The sequence below is a fragment of the Monopterus albus genome, unplaced genomic scaffold, assembly GCF_001952655.1.
Source record: "Monopterus albus unplaced genomic scaffold, M_albus_1.0 scaffold158.1, whole genome shotgun sequence".
Classification (NCBI taxonomy): domain Eukaryota; kingdom Metazoa; phylum Chordata; class Actinopteri; order Synbranchiformes; family Synbranchidae; genus Monopterus; species Monopterus albus.
The window spans coordinates 691,152-709,570 of NW_018128038.1; the positions used below are offsets into that span (position 1 = coordinate 691,152).

Consider the following 18,419-nt stretch of genomic DNA (forward strand, 5'->3'; position numbering starts at 1 on the left):
CCTGCTGAAAAAGCTTCCCTGCTTGAAAGCCATCCAAACAGCCTGAGAGGAGCTTGTGAATGAGATGAACCTTTGGTGTTGTTTTATTAAGAGGAAATTAATATGACCGGAATTAGCTGAGAAAAACTAATGTGTGGTTTAATTGAACCTGCAATCACTGTGTAAATGCATTTTAGAAACACAAATCTTCAAGGATTTTCAGTTAAACCTGACATGATGTCAACAAAACAAACATCCCATCACCTCACAGGGCCTGCGGTTGCTTGTTTGAGCTCAATCCTTTGACTGTTCTCTGATCCTTGCCACTTCATTTTTCCAAGCTTGTCTTTACGGAGTGGCAGTATTGGCCTCATGTCTTTTTCTCTGTTTGCAGTTCAGTAGCGGAACAGCTAAAACGAGGGGAGACAGTCCAGGCGGAGGCATTTGACAGTGTCACAATTTACTTCAGCGACATCGTGGGCTTCACATCCATGTCTGCAGAGAGTACGCCGCTGCAGGTATACAACCATCAGTATGCAGTTGTATGAGCAGAAACACTGATGCGATAATGCTGTTACACTTTGAATCTTTACTGGCAAACATAAAAGCAGTCTGGACAGGTGGAAGACATTAAAGTGATCCCTCTGGGGGAAGTAAATGTCATAAAAATGGTGATAGGATCATAATTAAATTATTTTTCAATGATGCTTCCTCAGAATGTCCCTGATGGTGTTTTTGAACAATATGATAAATCAGCTGGAGATTTTCTGTGGGAAGTTAAAAAAAAAAAAAAACAGGATTAAAATGAGCAAGATGTGCACCAAGGGACAAAGGAGCTTTAGGACTGCCTGATGTTAGACTATACAGCCTTTCGTTCGAAGTAGCCAACTTATTTAATCACTGAGAGTAAAGGAATACGAACCTGGACTAGGTAAATATTGGGAAGAGACTTATTACACCCTTTCATCCAGTTGACATTCTGTCATAGCAGCAGGGGATGTGTTAAATGATAGGTTTGGGATTTTTCAAGCTGATCTGAAAACAATGCTGACATTTCTTACCCTGTAGCTCAGTGTAGTGAATGCTAATTGCTACTACATAGTTGAATTAAAAATAATAAAACATTTGAATCAAAAGAAGGAAAATGGGAAAAACTGTTACTACACCACTGCAATTCACCAACAAATGATTACTGCTCTGAAGTTCATGGTTTCTGAAAAGCATCTTAAAGATCTGAAGTAACATTTTCCCACAGAAATACTCCAGTCAGCTGCCAGGTCGAACCCTCTTGCAAACTGGGCGCCTTTCTGCCTGGCGTGTGCATGTTCTCCCTGTGCCTGTGTGGGTTTCCACCAGGTACTCCTTTCTCCTGCAGTCCAAAGACATGCAGCTTGGGTTGATTGGTGACTCTAAATTGCCCATTGGCGCAAATGTGAGAGTGACTGGTCGCCTGTCTTTATGTATTAGCCTTGTGATAGACTGGTGACCTGTGCAGGGTGTCACCCAGTGTCACATGAGATTGGCTCCATCCGCTTAGAATTAAATTTTTTTGCACGTGTGTGTACATTGCATTTGTTCACAGGGGACACAAGGAGTACATATAGATTTTTGATCATCATGTTTTTTTTTAATTTACAGTATTACTATAAAAAATACAGATCTGTTTTCATGTTGTTTTTGTATTTTGCCAGTTGTCTTTGAGGGACAGCAGCTTCTCATCCTGGTTTTGATTTAGTGACCGAGAAGCTTTTTGTCCTCATTTAAATTGCAGAATGTTGCTGTGAGAGTTCAGTATAAACACAGTGACACTAGTCTATTGCAGCTTAAATGTCCTCATTCACTAAGCATTGTTCAGTGTCCTGCACAAGATGTCTGAGCTTCGTGAAAAACTGTTTGGGTTTCCTTTCAAATACACACATAAACATGACTAAATAAAATAAATTGTTCTTTGAATAAACATACACACACACACATACAACTATTAAATAACACTACTTGATAAATATAATTATTTCATTTGTGTGCATTAATATTCCATCTGTGGAGTTGATCTGTGTTCTTGTAAATGTGTTTGTCAGTTAGCCTGAGCAGGAAATGGTCCAGCGGACATAATGTGTGTGACTGTGAGGTTTTGCAGACACTGGTGGCCCAGTCTGGCGGCTTTTGAACAAGAGAAAACACAGAGTATAATGTAGGATTTACAGTCTGGGCTGTTACATTGTTTTATCCACAATGCTCTCAGCTGACGTACATGCTGTGAGCACAAATGTTTCAGCTCTTATGTCCTCTTTGCAATATTGTTGCTCTAGTGAGTCCATATAATCAAAATTCTCCTGTCTCTCTGTCCAGGTTGTCACATTGCTTAATGATCTATACACTTGTTTTGATGCCATCATCGATAACTTTGATGTATATAAGGTAAGTCAGGTTGATCAGTGTCACATCATTTTGTTAAATGATAAGATTTGGGTTTTCACTTCACTCTGATGCTGTGATCTCTTATGGCTGGTCCCTCAGGTGGAGACCATCGGCGACGCCTACATGGTGGTGTCAGGGCTGCCGGTGCAGAATGGGAAACTCCATGCCAGGGAGATTGCTGGAATGTCGCTGGCATTGTTGGAACAGGTCAAAACATTTAAGATCCGACACAGACCCAACGACCAGCTGAGACTCAGGATAGGTATACACACAGGTGAGGCTGAACTCAGTGGAGCTGTGCATCTCTGCATCAAGATGACCAAGACCTGCACCACCAAGGTCCCAGGTTGATTCATTTATGATAGGAACTGTCCATCATCCATCCTTTTAGATGCAGGGTATTATCTGCTGAGCGTGTTCAATAGTAGTCTGATGGTTGCATTCAGGTTGGGAGAGAACATTTTTCACAAGAACTGAGAAGTAAGTACAAGAGGTCCACTGACACCATTTTTCTCTTGCTGCTTTTCATTGATGTAGCTTTTGTTCTCACGCTGATACTCAAAGTCGACTATCCCGTTCTTAGTTCTGTCTGTCAATCAACAATTGATTGGCTCCTGGTGGGAAAACAGTTAATGAGCCCAACACCAGACCTTTTTGAATTATTGAACTGAATGGAGATGTGGACAGTGACTCAGAGGTCTGAATCCCACCACTTGATTAAAACTTATTCACTTCCTGCTCCTACTATGAGGAGTTAGCGGGATGTATGCATTTTTGCATGTATTCTGTGGGAACATTGATCAAAGCAGCATCAGTATTTTCTATACATATGTCCCTCTATTTCCCCCTTACTGTGGTTTTGATCTGATCTACTGTCATAATGGTAACAAAGGTTCTGCAAATAAGAGCAATAATGTTTCATAACAAACTCAGACTAACTAAAACACAGTTATCTGTCTCCTCTTAGATAAATCATAATTACAGTTTGCGTAGTATGACAACTAATGTGCTCTTGAACTAGATAAACAGAGCGCTTGTAAATGTAGAATAAATTATTTTTGCTTCCTTTCCATCCAATAAAACTAGTCAGCCATGTTCAGGTTCAGATTTCTAATCACCTGCGCCGAAATCTTATAATCAATCAGAGTAATGTTATATTTTTATTAACTGGTGAATGATCGTCCATGCTTATCACTGTGACAAATCATTTTACAATTAGAACTTAGTGACTCGTAAACAGCTGGCACGTCAGGGATGAACATGTGTATGATTTAACTGTGGTTCCAGGGCATTAGAGTACATGATGGTCTGTGCATGAACACACTTCCCAGGATTTTGACCCACAATTAATGTGCTTGAGTAAATGTCCAACATCACAGTAATAAGGAATCAAAGTTAAAAGGGGCTCAAAAAGACATATTGATCCTACTGAGGGAAAAGTAATTTTGCCTGACTCAAGGTCCACTTACTAGGCTGTAGTAAGCAGTACATACTCTATATACTCTGCACTGAGATTATATTGATGAGGCCATAACGGCAGACAAAATATTAGCAACACATCTCAGTATAATACAGTACAGTTCAACGACACCACAAACTACAGCCTCCAAACTGACTGTGAAGTCAACACTTCTGTATAAAACAAAACCTACATGAAATTAGGATTTCTTACGGGATTGTGCTATTAACCTCCGGGTGCACCTGATGAACTGACAGCTACTGCACTGTAAGTGTACATGTACTGCAGGGTACTGGTGATTTGTAAATTCCCACCTCTGGATACCAAACACTCAGAACGTTTTATCTTAATCTGTCTGCGACACTTCTGCACACGGGTGTACTTTACGAGAGGCGTCTGACAGTATTTATACTGTATCGGCTCATGGCGACACTGTTTATGCTCTTATTCAGACACTTGACATGCAGCAGAAATGGACCACCGGGCGTAGGCAGGTACTTAGCATTGTCAGAGTCATTTAAAGCATTCTAAACACAATTTGAATTCCCTCACACCTCTGTCATGCTGTTTAAAAACACTGTCCCTGATGCGGTTTGTGTGATAATGACAGTATCTCCCTGCATTCCAGATATTATTGCTTCCACTGTAAAATCTGACTGTCTTTAGCTTGTATTCTCTAGGTCCAGTCTGTGCCGGCGTGGTTGGTTTGAAAATGCCAAGATACTGTTTGTTTGGAGATACCGTAAATACAGCATCTCGTATGGAGTCCAATGGAGAGGGTGAGTATCACTGTCACTGGGGTTTTGTTCTTTTGGATTTTATGACATTTTTCAATAGGGAGAACATGCTTTACACAAATGTATGGCATTGTCCTCATTTACTGTTTTTTGGTGTTTAGAAGGAGTGGCATTGTCCTCATTATTTACTGTTTTTTGGTGTTTAGAAGGACTTTAGCTTTTGTTGTCTTTCAGACTATGCAGCATATAGTGTCTCGCAGTTGTCATTTTACTTAATTGGCATTCTCTTTTGTGTTACTGTTGGAAAGATCCTTCCTCCTCTGGTTTCATTTCTCTAATAAGCCCACTATTTTCTTAAAGCAGCTGGGCACTAGTTTGTAGCAAACAGGGCTCAAATGGGACTAAATAGTTCTTTTTTGGGACTATTTTCATCTTCGGATTAATCCACATTTGGCGCTCTAGTTTTTCTGACAGCAGGATGGTGCATGTGGGTGTTTGTGATTGAAAATAAATTACAGTGTGCACGTTCATGGCAGTGAAGGAACATGTCACTCGGTGTAACAGTGTGACTCAGTAATGTGGTGTTAACAGTTTCTGGACACCAGTGGAGCTCTGTGGCACAGAGGAATGAGATTCAGATCAGGTTTTGGATATACACAGTACTTGTTAGCAGATCACTGCATTGTTAGTTTCATTGTATTAGTGGACAGTAGGAAAAATGTAGAATATTGCCAGATGTAGCCTTTCTTTGTTGGATCTAAGGGTAAGCCTGTTTCAGTGAGAGTCACACCTGTACAGTAAGATTACCTGACTATACTTGAACACTGGGTAACTGTTAATGATGCTGTATTTTTGAAAATGGGCCACAGTGATCAGTAATTGTTGCCAGGTAACAATTAATGGGGATCCTAATAACAATAAATAAGTGCTTATTTGAAGAATTTATTACATCTTGTCCACTGTCAGTACACAGAACACACTCTGCCTTTGCTGAAATAAGTGTAAACAAGTACCTGCTAATTTGTCTGGATGGACACATTCCTCAGTAAAAATATAATTTATAAGCTGAATGTAAGGTGTATTGACGTCCTGAGTCTAATACTTTCTGCACTGACATTTCTGTTCTTAACTGGCAGTGACAGGAACTAGTGTTGCAAAACTGTGGTTGGATATTTTGCGAATAGATCATCAGCTGTATTGATTAAGTACTGAGTTGCTTCCTGCATTGTGCCTCCACTGGTAAATAATTAATAGCACTTACAGCTAAAGGCCTTTACCCAGCAATATACGGTGCAGCCTGAAGCTTCACGGGCAGGAATCATGTCTCACATCTCAGCATCTTGTGCATCAACTGGACAAAACAATCCCAAATTTCATCACAGTTAGCATTTCAGCTGCTGATGCCGGACAGGACTGAATGCTAAATCTTCGTCTCGTGCCTCAGTTATTTCATCTAGTGCATGTCCTGAGGCCTGACATAAAAGTAGTGCAGTGATAATTCAGATAATGTTGGATGTGCCATTCACTTTGTTATCCACTCTTGATGTGTTCTCCAGCCTTGAAAATCCACGTATCCTCAGCCACCAAAGAAGTGCTGGATGAGTTTGGTTACTTTAATCTCCAGCTACGAGGAGATGTGGAAATGAAGGTAAGAACCCTTCTTTTGCTTGACATTGTGCTAACAAAAGCTGTCCTGCTTTTGGTTCTGACCCCTGAATAAAGCTGCTCGCACTGCAGAAACATCCACATGAGCAAGGCTTTTGGCCTTCGACTTTATTCCTTATTGTAAAGATTACAGCGTATATAACTGAAGATTTAAATGAAAAAATGTAATATGTGATCTTTTAAAGGTTGTAGTTGAACATTTCTCAGGAAAGTAAGTGTTTCTAAAACACTGGCTACAAGGCGTTATAAAATGACAGAACACTGTAAAAGAAAATTTACAATATCCCATAGTCTGAAGTGATTTGTTTTATTTGATCGGTGGTCCAAACCCCCAAGGATATGCAGTTCATCCTGGCATGTGATCAGCTGGAATCAGAGAATGTTAATAATCAATTGGTGTTCTGTCAACCAGCTAATCACTTAAGGGAATAATTGTTTCAGTGTTCCAATTAGACAGATTTTAATCTTAGAGAAATAAGGTTTTCACCTGACAACGGTGATATGAAACATGGAGGTGGAAGCTGAACTGCGGTAACCATCAGGGTTACCCTTAAATGAAGGGCAGCCTAATAGAGGATATTGCCCACCCCCAGCTTCATCTCCATTGATGGACCTATTGATTTCTGTGTTTTTCCAGGGCAAAGGCAAAATGAGAACATACTGGCTTCTTGGGGAGAAGACTGACGTGTATGTTATCTGAGAGGCCTGCTGATAATGTGGTAGCAGCAGCGGAGACGACAGCAGAAGCTCTGGTGGCCAAGCCACTACTTTATTTGTTCTAGAATAAGTCCATATTGGTGATTTCCGTGCAGAGGAAAAGTGAATGGCACCATATGACAAAAAACGAGGGCGTTCCAGGTATATTTATTACCTGAATACTACAACTGCAAAAAAAAGAGTTTAAAAAAAGTCAACGTTTCTTTTTGTATGAAGAACCTTTCTGTGCAGAGAGTGAGTACTTTTCACTGATAAATTCTTATTTTTTGTGCTTTCTATATTAAAATTTGTATGTGTTTGGAAGTTAATGATTGTATTAATATTTCCTTGAAACATTCATTGAAGTTTAAAGGCACAGCATTGCAATCACTGCAGGGGTTCATCAACCGTGTTACACAGTACAAAATAATATGTATATATGTATATCCAAAATACTGTAAGATATTTTGTTCAATAAACTGAGTAAAACACTTTATCACACACTGGTCCATCTCTGGACCAGGCACTATTTTTATACTTCTGAAGTGTGGATAGTTATTGATATTTTCAAGGAGAGTAATATGAGAAAGGCAGAAATGAACGCTAATGAGTCTGTTCTTTTTAGGATTTATGCATTAGCTTTAGATTCACTATCACACTGTTCATGTATCTGGGCCATATCCTCCTGACAATACTCAGCCAAATGTTTTCATCCAAGTTTAACCCAGAAAGAATTTATAAATGACCTTGTGCTGTCCCGCTTGTATGTTTAAAGGCAGAAAGTATTCACAGAGCTAATGCATAAGTGTAGCAGGGAGTTCAGAACACAGGTGCACTCTCCTCAGTGCAACCTGTGAAATTAAACTGCAAATTGGAAATTTTTTTTATTATCTATATTAAATGTGAGCTCTGTGCTTTTACCTTTGCAACTAGTGACAGTTATGGTTTTTCCAATGTACATTAGCGTTGTCACTTAAATTCCATGATTTGGCTATTATTATAAGTATTATGTAATTATCAATTTAGAATACGGCAAGTGTTCCTTAGTAAAACAAAGCATCAAGTATTTGCTGCCTAATTAATTGCACGCGGTTGTGGACAGATAAGGGAAGAAGTAGAGAAAAGCGAGTCGGCAGGCGGCAGCTGTGTGTTTGCTGTAATGGCGCTGCCGCTCATTAGATGCTCATTATCAGTGGTGGTATGGGAGCATGGGCGCTGTGTGTGGCTATGTCTGCTAGTGTATGTGCGTTTGTGTGTTTTCATCTCTGCAGGAGAACATCTTCTCCTCCTGCACGGCTGTAATTACCACCCACTTTCTCACAGTGACACACCACCAATGCCTGTTAGAGCCACAGCCAGCAGAGTGAAGTCTGTACTGAGCCCCACGCTGACCTGATAACGTGTCTCAACTGACCAGGCTGTTTGCCATCCTTGCATGTGTTATTTTCTGCCTTTTTTATACAACCCAGACCTTGAAGTACAAAGGCTGTAAGCAGACTGCACAGAAGTGCATGGGTCAAATAATTCTCAAAATCATGGCAAACTAAGACATCGTAAACTGTTTGATGGTTTTAATGCCTCTGGAGCCCGTGTTAATTTGCATATAGATGATGAAGATGAATAGTCCAAGTACAGTGATGGAGGTTAATGACAGCAAAATGTTATAAGCTGTGTTTAGCCAGTGCAGTATGACTTCTGTTAATTTATTCATTGCTGTCTTTGACAGCATTTAAAAGGCTGTATTTTAAGTGTTAGGACTGAGATCCAGCTTGTATCTCAGCACTACATTCAAATCACAGCCACTATTTTGAGGGTATTTTCAGACCATCTGCAGCACAGGAAAATTTCTAACTAGTTTGCCAAGCTGCAACTATATTTTCTAATCCAAAAATTCCTTTTGTACAATACAAGAAAAATGTAAACCAATACAGACAAATATAATGGATTATATAACCTTTTGGTTTTGGTTCATGTAGTAAACATATGTCATTTCTGGCCACCATGTCTGCTAGGATTAGAACACTGGGAAACCAGGTTTTATTATGCAGTGGACAGACAGGTTTTTTTAATCTAGATGGTCAGAAGGGCCTTGAGGATTCTGGACATACCTGTACCAGAATTCACAGCAGCTGTGGTTGTTGTTAAACCTTTGGATTTTCAAATCCAGAAGGTTTTTAATTTTTGGAAAACTGAATGCTTAGTTCTGTGACTGGAATAAATTGGTAATATGATAGGAACAAACTGACCATTAGGACACTGACATATAATCACTTAAATGCTACTTAAACAGCAGTCCTAACTGTGACATTTATGAAAAACGTCTTTTGGCTTGTTGGTGAACAAGTGTTCAAGGGTCATCTGAGGGTTCAGATCAGGGAAATGCACACCATACATTATATAAAGTATGACATAGCTTCCCCTTGACATTTTGTTTTATGGCAGATTTTTTGCTAAATGATTCAGACATAAACAACCAAGAGACACCAATTAAATTATTGAGAAAAAATGAAAATTGCTGTATTACATTTCATTTGAAATGTTAAGTACAAATTTGCTCTGAGGCCTTGTGTTTCACAGGCAAATTTTTCCTGTATCATTCCATGAGAGCTACTGCAATGTATTGACAGAACGCATATACAGATCGCACGATTCCCAGCAATGTATTGTGTTTCACATCAGCGTGCCGTGGGCCTGTGAGCATGTGTCTTCATAAAGGCAGAGAGGTCCTTTGTGCGGTTTTCTGCAACCTGATAGGTTTTCATGTTATTTTGTTCCATGACAATAGAAAGATATTTACTAGGTGGAGGAGCAAAGTGTGCTTCCAAATGTCAGTGTCTTACTGTCTGTGTTTAGTCAGCATGACGTCGGCTGCATGTTTTTCTACAGATTTATATGTTTTCCAGGTAATAACTGTGCCTTAAACAGGCCTCCTGTTTTACAAAAACCACCTTTATTTATAGTGTGGATAGCACAGGCTTAAATGCTGCCATTACACAGACTGCACTGTTCTCCGCTACAGAAAATAACACTAACATTTAGAGTGGATTACCATGTCAATATTAACTAGTAATAAAGTGATGACATGGTGTCTCAGTTGTCAGGTGGGAGCTCGATTTCATCCAGCCGCTCACAAATGGGGGTGCTGTACCGGGCTGACTTCCTGAAAGGTGCTTTCAGGGTCTGTATGGCGGTTGCACCCTGTGACACAAAACAGCACAAGAATAATGTCAATCCATGATCAGTCAGTTCCTCAATCTTACTGTACATGCTGTGTGTTCAGTAAGTGAGGTAAGGACTGATGAATGTGACACAAAATTAAAAAGATGGACACTGGCACAGAGCAGAGAGGAGAAAGTGGGGCAATGAGCTATGAATACTGAGTCTATAATCATGTTCCTCTTGACCTTGGTGGATAAGTGCAACTCTGCTGAGAGCTGCTGCTGTTGCATTCTCTTCAACATGTTATATGGTACCATTTGTGGCTGATGTTATGTTTAAAGAGAAAAACAGCAAACTTGCTCAGACACAGCAAGCAACAACCATGTACAACATTAGAGAGAAAATTAGTCTGATATACAGTATATACTATACTTACCTTTGTTTCAGAAATAAATCACATAAAAGGAACTAAGATTATTTAACACTGTTTTAGTGGTAACCCAAACAAAAATATGACAGCAGTAAACATGACATTGACCAAAAAAGCAATTACACATACTTGTATACGCTGGTAGTTTTCACTCCAAAATGTGATGGCCTGGTCAGTTTTATAATCATGAACCTAGAAATGAGACAATAGGAAGACTAGGTCATGGCACAGGGATGACACTCTGGGTCTGAAGCAGTGTTACCAAAGTATTTAAGACCATCATAGGTGTAAAATGTAAGTACAGTATTGTTTTCTTTACTCAGATTCAGCTTTATTGGCTAGGTGTGTTGGACACATGAGGACTCTGGTACAGTGGCTCAGTGAAACTGTCCTTGTGTCTTGTTGTTTTGGCGTACAGTGACCTGTAGCGCCGTCCAGAGGGGAGGAGCTCAAACAGTTTGTGTACAGAGTGTGAGGGGTCTGCAGTGGTCAGAGGACTCCCTGTGTTCCTTATTAATCTACTAGTAGATCTTCAATTTACACTGATCTGAAACAGAAAAATCAAGCTAATTTCCATATTTAAAGAGCTGGAAGGAGTTGGGCATTTTTACTTTGAAAATGACCCAGTATTAACTCTACAGTGGAGTAGAAAGTACAATATTTGCCTCTAAAATGTAGTGAAATTGAAGTATGAAGTAGCAAACAATGAAAATACTCAAGTACAGATACCTCAAAATTGTACTTAAGTACAGTACTTGAGTAAATGTACTTAGCTGCTTTCCACCACTAAAGCTCAAATACAGCCAGACCAAACTGAAAGTGTTTGCTTACCTCTGGTATTGATGCTGACGCATCTAAATGTAGTGTTGTTGTCATCAGTAACTGTGAGTTATAGCTATGCCTTTCCTGACCAAGATCAAAATGTCTGCCATGAGAAAAGCCTATGGATTAACCATTTCAAAACTTAACAGAGTCAGAAACCCATTTACCTACTTATCTTTTTAATGAGGTTAAGGAATCTAACTGACCTGCTGATTCTAATTGCAATAGTATAATATGGAATCAAGCTGCATTTGTCATTCTTACTGGCTAATGGTTCTTATTTATAATTCAAAATGACAGGAGGAAAAATGCCTGGTCAAATTTCAACAAAGATATTTTGTTAGTGTCATATCCAGCCATGTATATGTAAAATAGATGAAAACACACACCTTTACAAATCATCCACATATCGAAGATTAGATTCAACATAGGTGATTTGACCTGATTCCTGCTGATCAATGTGCAGACTTAGTTATACACATTCAGAATAGAGTATACTATATACAGTACATACTGTGCACATACTTGTGTTGTTTTGGGGGTAAGAGGCACAAATCCCTCGACACAGAAATCCTTCTGGGTTGTGGAACAGAAGTCAGTTTTGGGAGTTGGTGGGTTCAGTTCAGCATGGAGCTGCTCACTGTGAGAACAGGAAGATATCAGCCTCAGTAATTGTAGGACCAAGCAGTAGTAGTGGCTTTATGGTACAGTTAGGTATAGTTTGTGAATATATTCAGAATGACAATTTGTTTAACATAACAACCAATCAGTCTAAAAAAAACCCTCTAATCTTTTTGCTGTACAGGAACCCGGTATAAATCAAGCATTGTTGTCCAGGAAATATAACGTACGGCTCAGGACTGAACGTTGAGACACTGTCTACTGCTGGACATGATGCGTTGTATTGTTTATGAGTGGCTAACTTGTGCAAGATGTTAATAACCACATCTGTAGAGATCAACTCTATAAATTGCATTAGGATGACTGGCCTCCATGTAAAATAACATAATGAAATCTGATTTGAAAGGTATGGCAGCTGTGATTGGGCTATAAAACAAAACCAGACGTGTAACTATCACTTTGCTCCAACATGTTCTCCTCCAGACGTGGTTCCACAGTGTTCTGCTTTGATAAATAAATCGCTTCCGCGGGAATTTATTTGGCATTAAAAGGCTTGTTCATAGCTGATTTACCTTATCATCTGGGTGATATGTTTTTTCAAAAGCTCAACTCTGAGGCCTGAATCACAGAAAAATAAAAGAAGACATAAAGTGAGCCTGCATAGCAAATCATGTAAAGGTTTTACTAAAGAAATGACAGTAGCTGTGGAATGCTGGTATTCTACACACCTCCACCTGAATAAAATATTTTTGTCTACTTTATACATGGGTAATAATGGCATGACATGGCAAAGACTGACAAAGACACATACCATGCAACCTGACCCCGGGAATCTTGGGAGGGCCGTAAGCTTCTTTCAATGTGGAGACAGCCTCCATTTTAGATTCCTGGTCCATGGTGAGAATCCCTCGGTGTCCATGTCTCCAGTTTTGTGTTTTTATTTCCTTGTTGTCAACAGCTGCAACAGCCCTCTGCAAAAATGAACATACAGGGTTGAAACATGTTACTATATAAATTTTTTGATTGTAGACCTCAGTTTAAGATAGAATATGTCTTGTTTTTTGGCCAATATCCTGTTTGTATTTGAACCGCTACCTTCTAGACAATGATATAGAGCAATCAAAACACAGACAAGTAGACATAAAAACAGTTTTTATCCCTGATACTTTCCACAACATAACCACTGTGATGTGTTGATATATTGGAATCGTGCAACAGTCCCACAGAAATGTGGAAATGTGTTGGGGTGTGTGTGTGTGTATTAGGATGTTTTAGACAATCAGTATTTATATTTATATATTTATAGTCTTTTAGGTTTTTAAAACTATTGTAGCTCTTTTAAAATTTATGCACAGTAGGATTGCATCTTAAATTTTGTTGTACAATGTACAATGACAAATAAAGCTATTCTATTCTATTCTATTTTCATATACAACTCATGTTCTTCTGAATCAGTTTTTGTTTAGGTTTAAACTGAAATGATGTATGGATTAATCAAGTGACTGGTTGGGGGGGCATTAAATAATATATCACAATAAATATTTTGACATTTGAACAGTATATAATCCTTTGGTCCAGTGTGAGGTAATACTGATATTGTAAGTAAGAAAAAAGTGCTCATTGAATACGACTGACTAACCTAATAAGTGACCTCATACTTAGATACAGATCACCGTTTTGGTAACAGCTCTCAAAGCAAACAAACCTTTGACAGAGGCACTGGAGCTACTTTTGACTTGTCCAACACAGGTGTGACTAATATTGCATTAATCATGAGTGAATTCCCCACGTGACTGTAAAGGATAAGTGCCCTGCATGCTAGCTCACTGATTACACACTTGCTACACCTGTGTTTTCTTGCTATGACGTCTACCTTGAAAAAATGCCTACGTTTTGACTTGTTGGAAAAAGCACAGGTGAAATGAACTCCATTCTTGCTACAGCAATGGCTCAGTTCCATCAGCTTCCTAAAGCTACCGAAATGTCTGCTGTGGAGGGCTAGCCAATATGAAGTAAACAAATCTCTTCAACTTCCACTGTAAAAACGTGTTGTAGTGTCAGCTGCAGCCTAGCTTAAAATATATATGCTACTATGTTTTTCATTTATTTACGCTTCGACGCCCCATCATGTGTGAGGCTTGGCTGCTAGCTAACGTTAACGTGGCTGACTTCGCATTAAATTGCACTCACCTCTTCTACCCAAGTCTGCAACTGACATTTTCCAACTTTGTTTTCCCGTGTGGCTGGTTGTTCGTTCATTGTACCAACAAGATAAGTGGCCAGTAACGTTAAAAAGTATCACCAAGGCGAGTGTAACTACATAACTCTATCCTCCTTGTATGAATTAAATGCCAGTCTATCTAACAGGAGGTGTTGACGGAAGTGTCGCCATGACAACGGACACTAACGCTTTATTGAATCATAAATTTACAAACAAGGCATGTCAATGTTATGAGCAAAACCAAGCCGTGTGTTTAAAGTACATAAGAAAAACAAAATGCTGCATAAATGTGAATTTAAAAAATAGTAGCCTACAAAAGATAACTGGACATGGTGGAGTACAAACTACAGCAGCTGCTCACATTTAAATGAACCACAATACTGTAAATAAAAGGAGAAATGAAAAATTAAGTTGTACCAAAGGTGTTAAACAGCGTTTTTACATGTGACCTAAAAGGTAAAAAAAGAGTGCATATATATTCTAATACTTTATGCAAAAACAACTTGAGTTTATACAAGTCTCAAACTCTTGTTCACAAGACTTTTTTTTAGAGAAAGAGAGAGAGAGAGAGAGAGATTTGTTTAAAGAGATTGCATATATGTTAATACCTTGTTTCTGTAACATTAGAGAATTATTGTAAGGCTAGAGAAGTTATCATGTCTGCATTAGGCCAGTTAAAATATGGGGTTTCTCAGTTACCTTCTTGGAGTGTTACACATCTCTTCATGGGTACATATACCATTGTTTACCTATCTGTGGAGGAGAAATTCAAATTAATTCTATTGTGGTTCCTCATGCTGTCCACTTTTGATGCAACACCTGCAGCAGGAGGTGTGCATGTTCATGAACTATCTTCATTTTTAGAAAGGGGCTCTCTGGTTTTATTGTTCTGAAGTAATTACAGACTATTTAGATTTATGAGGGGTGCAAAACTAATCTAGAGGTACCCAAGCTTAAACATTAAGTGTCTGGAAATGAGCAGCCATGGGCTTTTTAAATGTAATGTATGCAAAATTGCATCAGTAATTATCAATAATTAGTTGCAAATTAATGTAAAATCTTCCATTCTACATAATGAGCACTTTTAGCAGTAAGTGTCTAATGCTAAGACTTTGCAACTTTAGTAAAAGTTGCATTTTGAGTGCAGGGCTTTATTTGTCACATATGTTTAGTGTCATTGCTGCTTGTGCTGTATAGTGTCGCAGCACTTTAATTTTTCACCTTTCTTGTTGTTGGACTTGTGATTTTAGGGTTTAATATTTCTGTATGTAAGTGATGATCTTCCTCACTACTTTCAGGTGAGCACCAAAGCACATCCTATGACTTGCAGGAGACAGCAGTGGGTAAAAGTATTGTCCCTCGTGGCACAATTAAAGTGAACAAAGATTAAACACCGTTAATTTCATCACCTGATTAAGTGCCTTTAAATCCAGTCAAAATATTTGTTTCCATTGTTGAGGTAACAACCCATTTAAATTACAATTGAAATCTGACAGTCTCCAAATATTTTTAATGGGGGGGCAGAGACAAAACACCGTTGATAAACTGCAGTTTTCAATTTTAAAAATCACTGACCAATAATTGTATAATTTAGTTGACTCTGTGTGTGGGCTTGAGGCTGCATAGATGCATAACATACCTGAATCTGCAAGCTAGTCCATGGGAAAACAGCCTTTCTGTGTGATGGGCATTTCTCTGACATTTTGACGGATTGCTGGTGTTTCTGCCCTTGCGTGCAAGAGACTAGAAGCAAGCCAGGAGTGCTTTGTGGTCACACTTGAGACGAACTGAACTGAAACCACCAGAGGGGTCAGTTCACTTTCAGGACTGAAAGGGACCAAGACCACCTCCAGAGGGGTCGGTTCACTTTCAGGACTGAAAGGGACCAAGTGTGAAAACAGCCTTAAACAGGCCATATTTATAGGCATATTACAAACAGCTGTTCACTTTTCAGAAGATGCACTGAACCAGACTGTTCTGTTTTCCCTTCACCTGTAATCTGCCTGTCTCTAGCAGAAACTCAGTCTGTGCTGTAGTTCTTTTTGTATGCTGAAACTGAATGGAATTTGCTGCCAAACCAAGGAACACAATCACTGGGGCAAACTTAAGTCATTTACGAATGTATTTGTGCATTAACCTTGTTGAATTGTTGAAAATTACACAGCATTTATTCATATCAATGCAAATCCTTCAAAATTTAATGTTTGCTGCTTGTTACTGTGAATATGAGACAAACCAGTGAGTCTGTTGCTGAGAAACAGCAGAAGAGTTTTCGCTGTCAGCAAGCCAGAGTGTCTGGAACAGTCTACCACCTCAGCATGAAGCACAGTCAGAAATCTAATCAATGTTTTACAGACGCTAAACTGTCAAACTGTGCCGTGTCATGCCACACAGACTAATAGGTGTCCACCCATAGTGAAATATGATAATGTGTGCTGTACCACGTGCTGCAAAAAAGCATGCTGCTGGATGGGGTGAGGTAGTCACCAAACATTTCTGGAAGAAAATGTTTTCAGTTGTATATTTATTTTTCCCAAGGACACAATAGACAAAACACAAAGCAGTACAGTACAAAAAGAAGCATTTTTCATATGTCTGCCTCCCACATGCCACCATCTGCACTTAAAACTGAGAAGCAGAGAATAGACTTCATTATGCTATCAGACTCTTGCTGATAAAGCAGCTTTTTTTTACACCGCCATAGTGGGTCTATGATGGTTTTAACTTAAAGCTAATTGTGTGGTAACAGTTCTAACCTATTGATGTTTAGCAGTAATTCTAACATCTTCACTTACTGTGTTAACATGTTAATATTATTACTAATGAAATCCTTAATGGCATGTTAATGCTCATAACACATTTCATGAAAATCCACCCATCTAAAAGCTGTTGAGCAAATTTCACTTGAGAACCACAACTGTCAACCTCAAGGTGGTGCTAGAGGAAAAATCTGGGGTTCAACCCGATCATTAGGCTGCATCATCTGGTAACCATGAATGTCTGTACAAAATGCTGTTGAAATGGTTTACATAAGAAGGCAACAATTTAACATGTGAAGTGTATTTCAAATATCAAGCATTTCTCAGCAATGCTAAAATAATGCACATATATGAGAATAAAGAAGCAAACATCCAAGTTAAAGTGTGTATAAAAAAACAAACAAACTTTGAATCCGATTCATTAGACCGATGGTGGTATGGTTTGATGGTCAGTGAGTCTGGAATCTCTTTCATTCACCTGTACTGCCCGATGTCTCTGAAGTGAAATACGCAGCATGTTCCTAACTTTCACAAATAATGATGTGCTCCTAAACGGTTGCATTGTTTAACAACAAAAGCTGACTGAGAAAGTAGGCTTTGTAATATTAATATATAACCTATAACATGCCCTTCTCCAAGAGTATATAGATAAATGGGTGTAAGTAGCAAAGTATCACCACCCTGTATTAATATCACTGAGACAAGTGTGAACTGGAATCAGATCATATTCTCCAAGATAGTTCAATATACCATCTCTCCATCAAAAAGCAATAATGCTGAGAGGAGGTCTTGACTGGGCTTTCGCTCTTTCTGTCTCCTAACCAACACAGAAAGCACCAGTGTTGCTATTTTTATACTGCATTGTGGTTACATGTTGACGAACCATCTCCATGACTACCAGCATCTCTGCAGATATATTGATGAGATATGAATGTTTAGGTTTTTTTTCTTGGAAACCCTTTGCACGCAAATGGGCACCCATTTTATACTTCATGTTTTGTCAAATCACTGTGAGATGTAGCTTCTGTTCTAAGATGGGCTTTTATTTTTTTCTCCATCTTGCCCTGCAGTCACATCCTTTCTTAATATGGCTATCCTTGGTGTGTTTGGAGTAGTATTTTGTGCCATCATTATCATCTTTAATATACACGTTGGCAAGAAATAGTTGCATTTTTTTTTTTTTTTCCCTAAAGTTCAGTGAATTCTTGGAAATCCAGTTTCAGCACAAATGTGACAACCCTTTGCATGATCCAGAAAAAGTGCTGGAAAAGAAACTGCAGTGCTGTGCTATGCTATGTGCCTCGTTAATTGTTCTAGTAGAGGACATACCAAAGTCCTTCAGTTATTTATTAGCACTGCTCATCCATTGTTTTTACATTAACAATGAAATTGAATACATTTCTTTTATTCAGCTTAAAAGCATGTTCACAGTGGGCTCTTACTTTTTTTTCCC

The 18,419-nt window shown here is 38.8% G+C and overlaps 2 protein-coding genes across 4 annotated transcripts in view; one reads left to right on the forward strand and one right to left on the reverse strand.

Annotated features, from left to right (window-relative positions):
- npr2 (natriuretic peptide receptor 2) overlaps nucleotides 1-7,421 on the forward strand; it is a 58,196-nt gene extending 50,775 nt beyond the window's left edge. Inside the window, exons 17-22 of the mRNA XM_020615123.1 lie at nucleotides 374-497; nucleotides 2,329-2,397; nucleotides 2,497-2,671; nucleotides 4,537-4,635; nucleotides 6,150-6,241; nucleotides 6,896-7,421. Of these exons, the coding sequence (XP_020470779.1) occupies nucleotides 374-497; nucleotides 2,329-2,397; nucleotides 2,497-2,671; nucleotides 4,537-4,635; nucleotides 6,150-6,241; nucleotides 6,896-6,958 (622 nt within the window). The 3' untranslated portion in view covers nucleotides 6,959-7,421. The remainder of the gene's footprint in view (nucleotides 1-373; nucleotides 498-2,328; nucleotides 2,398-2,496; nucleotides 2,672-4,536; nucleotides 4,636-6,149; nucleotides 6,242-6,895) is intronic.
- A 2,463-nt stretch (nucleotides 7,422-9,884) lies between these two features.
- spag8 (sperm associated antigen 8) lies at nucleotides 9,885-14,382 on the reverse strand. Of its 3 annotated transcripts, none has more exons than XM_020615125.1 (7): nucleotides 14,177-14,382; nucleotides 12,798-12,957; nucleotides 12,559-12,604; nucleotides 11,891-12,005; nucleotides 11,375-11,449; nucleotides 10,673-10,735; nucleotides 9,885-10,152 (listed from the first exon to the last, which is right to left on the reverse strand). In XM_020615125.1, exons 1-7 carry the CDS (start codon nucleotides 14,243-14,245, stop codon nucleotides 10,045-10,047), a joined length of 636 nt encoding a protein of 211 aa, XP_020470781.1. In that variant the 5' UTR covers nucleotides 14,246-14,382; the 3' UTR covers nucleotides 9,885-10,044. The 3 variants fall into 3 exon arrangements, with proteins under 3 accessions (XP_020470781.1, XP_020470780.1, XP_020470782.1); XM_020615124.1 differs by having other exon boundaries at nucleotides 11,375-11,468; nucleotides 11,880-12,005; XM_020615126.1 differs by lacking the exon at nucleotides 11,375-11,449.
- Nucleotides 14,383-18,419: the final 4,037 nt, after the last annotated feature.

What these genes read in the sequence shown, in the direction of transcription:
- spag8 (XM_020615124.1), bottom strand. Translation starts at nt 14,245, where the DNA reads ATGAACGAACAACCAGCCACACGGGAAAACAAAGTTGGAAAATGTCAG. An exon ending in CATATCACCCAGATGATAAG is followed by an intron (nt 12,006 to 12,558) that starts GTAAATCAGCTA and finishes CTGTTCTCACAG; the next exon opens with TGAGCAGCTCCATGCTGAAC. An exon ending in AAAACTACCAGCGTATACAA is followed by an intron (nt 10,153 to 10,672) that starts GTATGTGTAATT and finishes TTTGTGTCACAG; the next exon opens with GGTGCAACCGCCATACAGAC.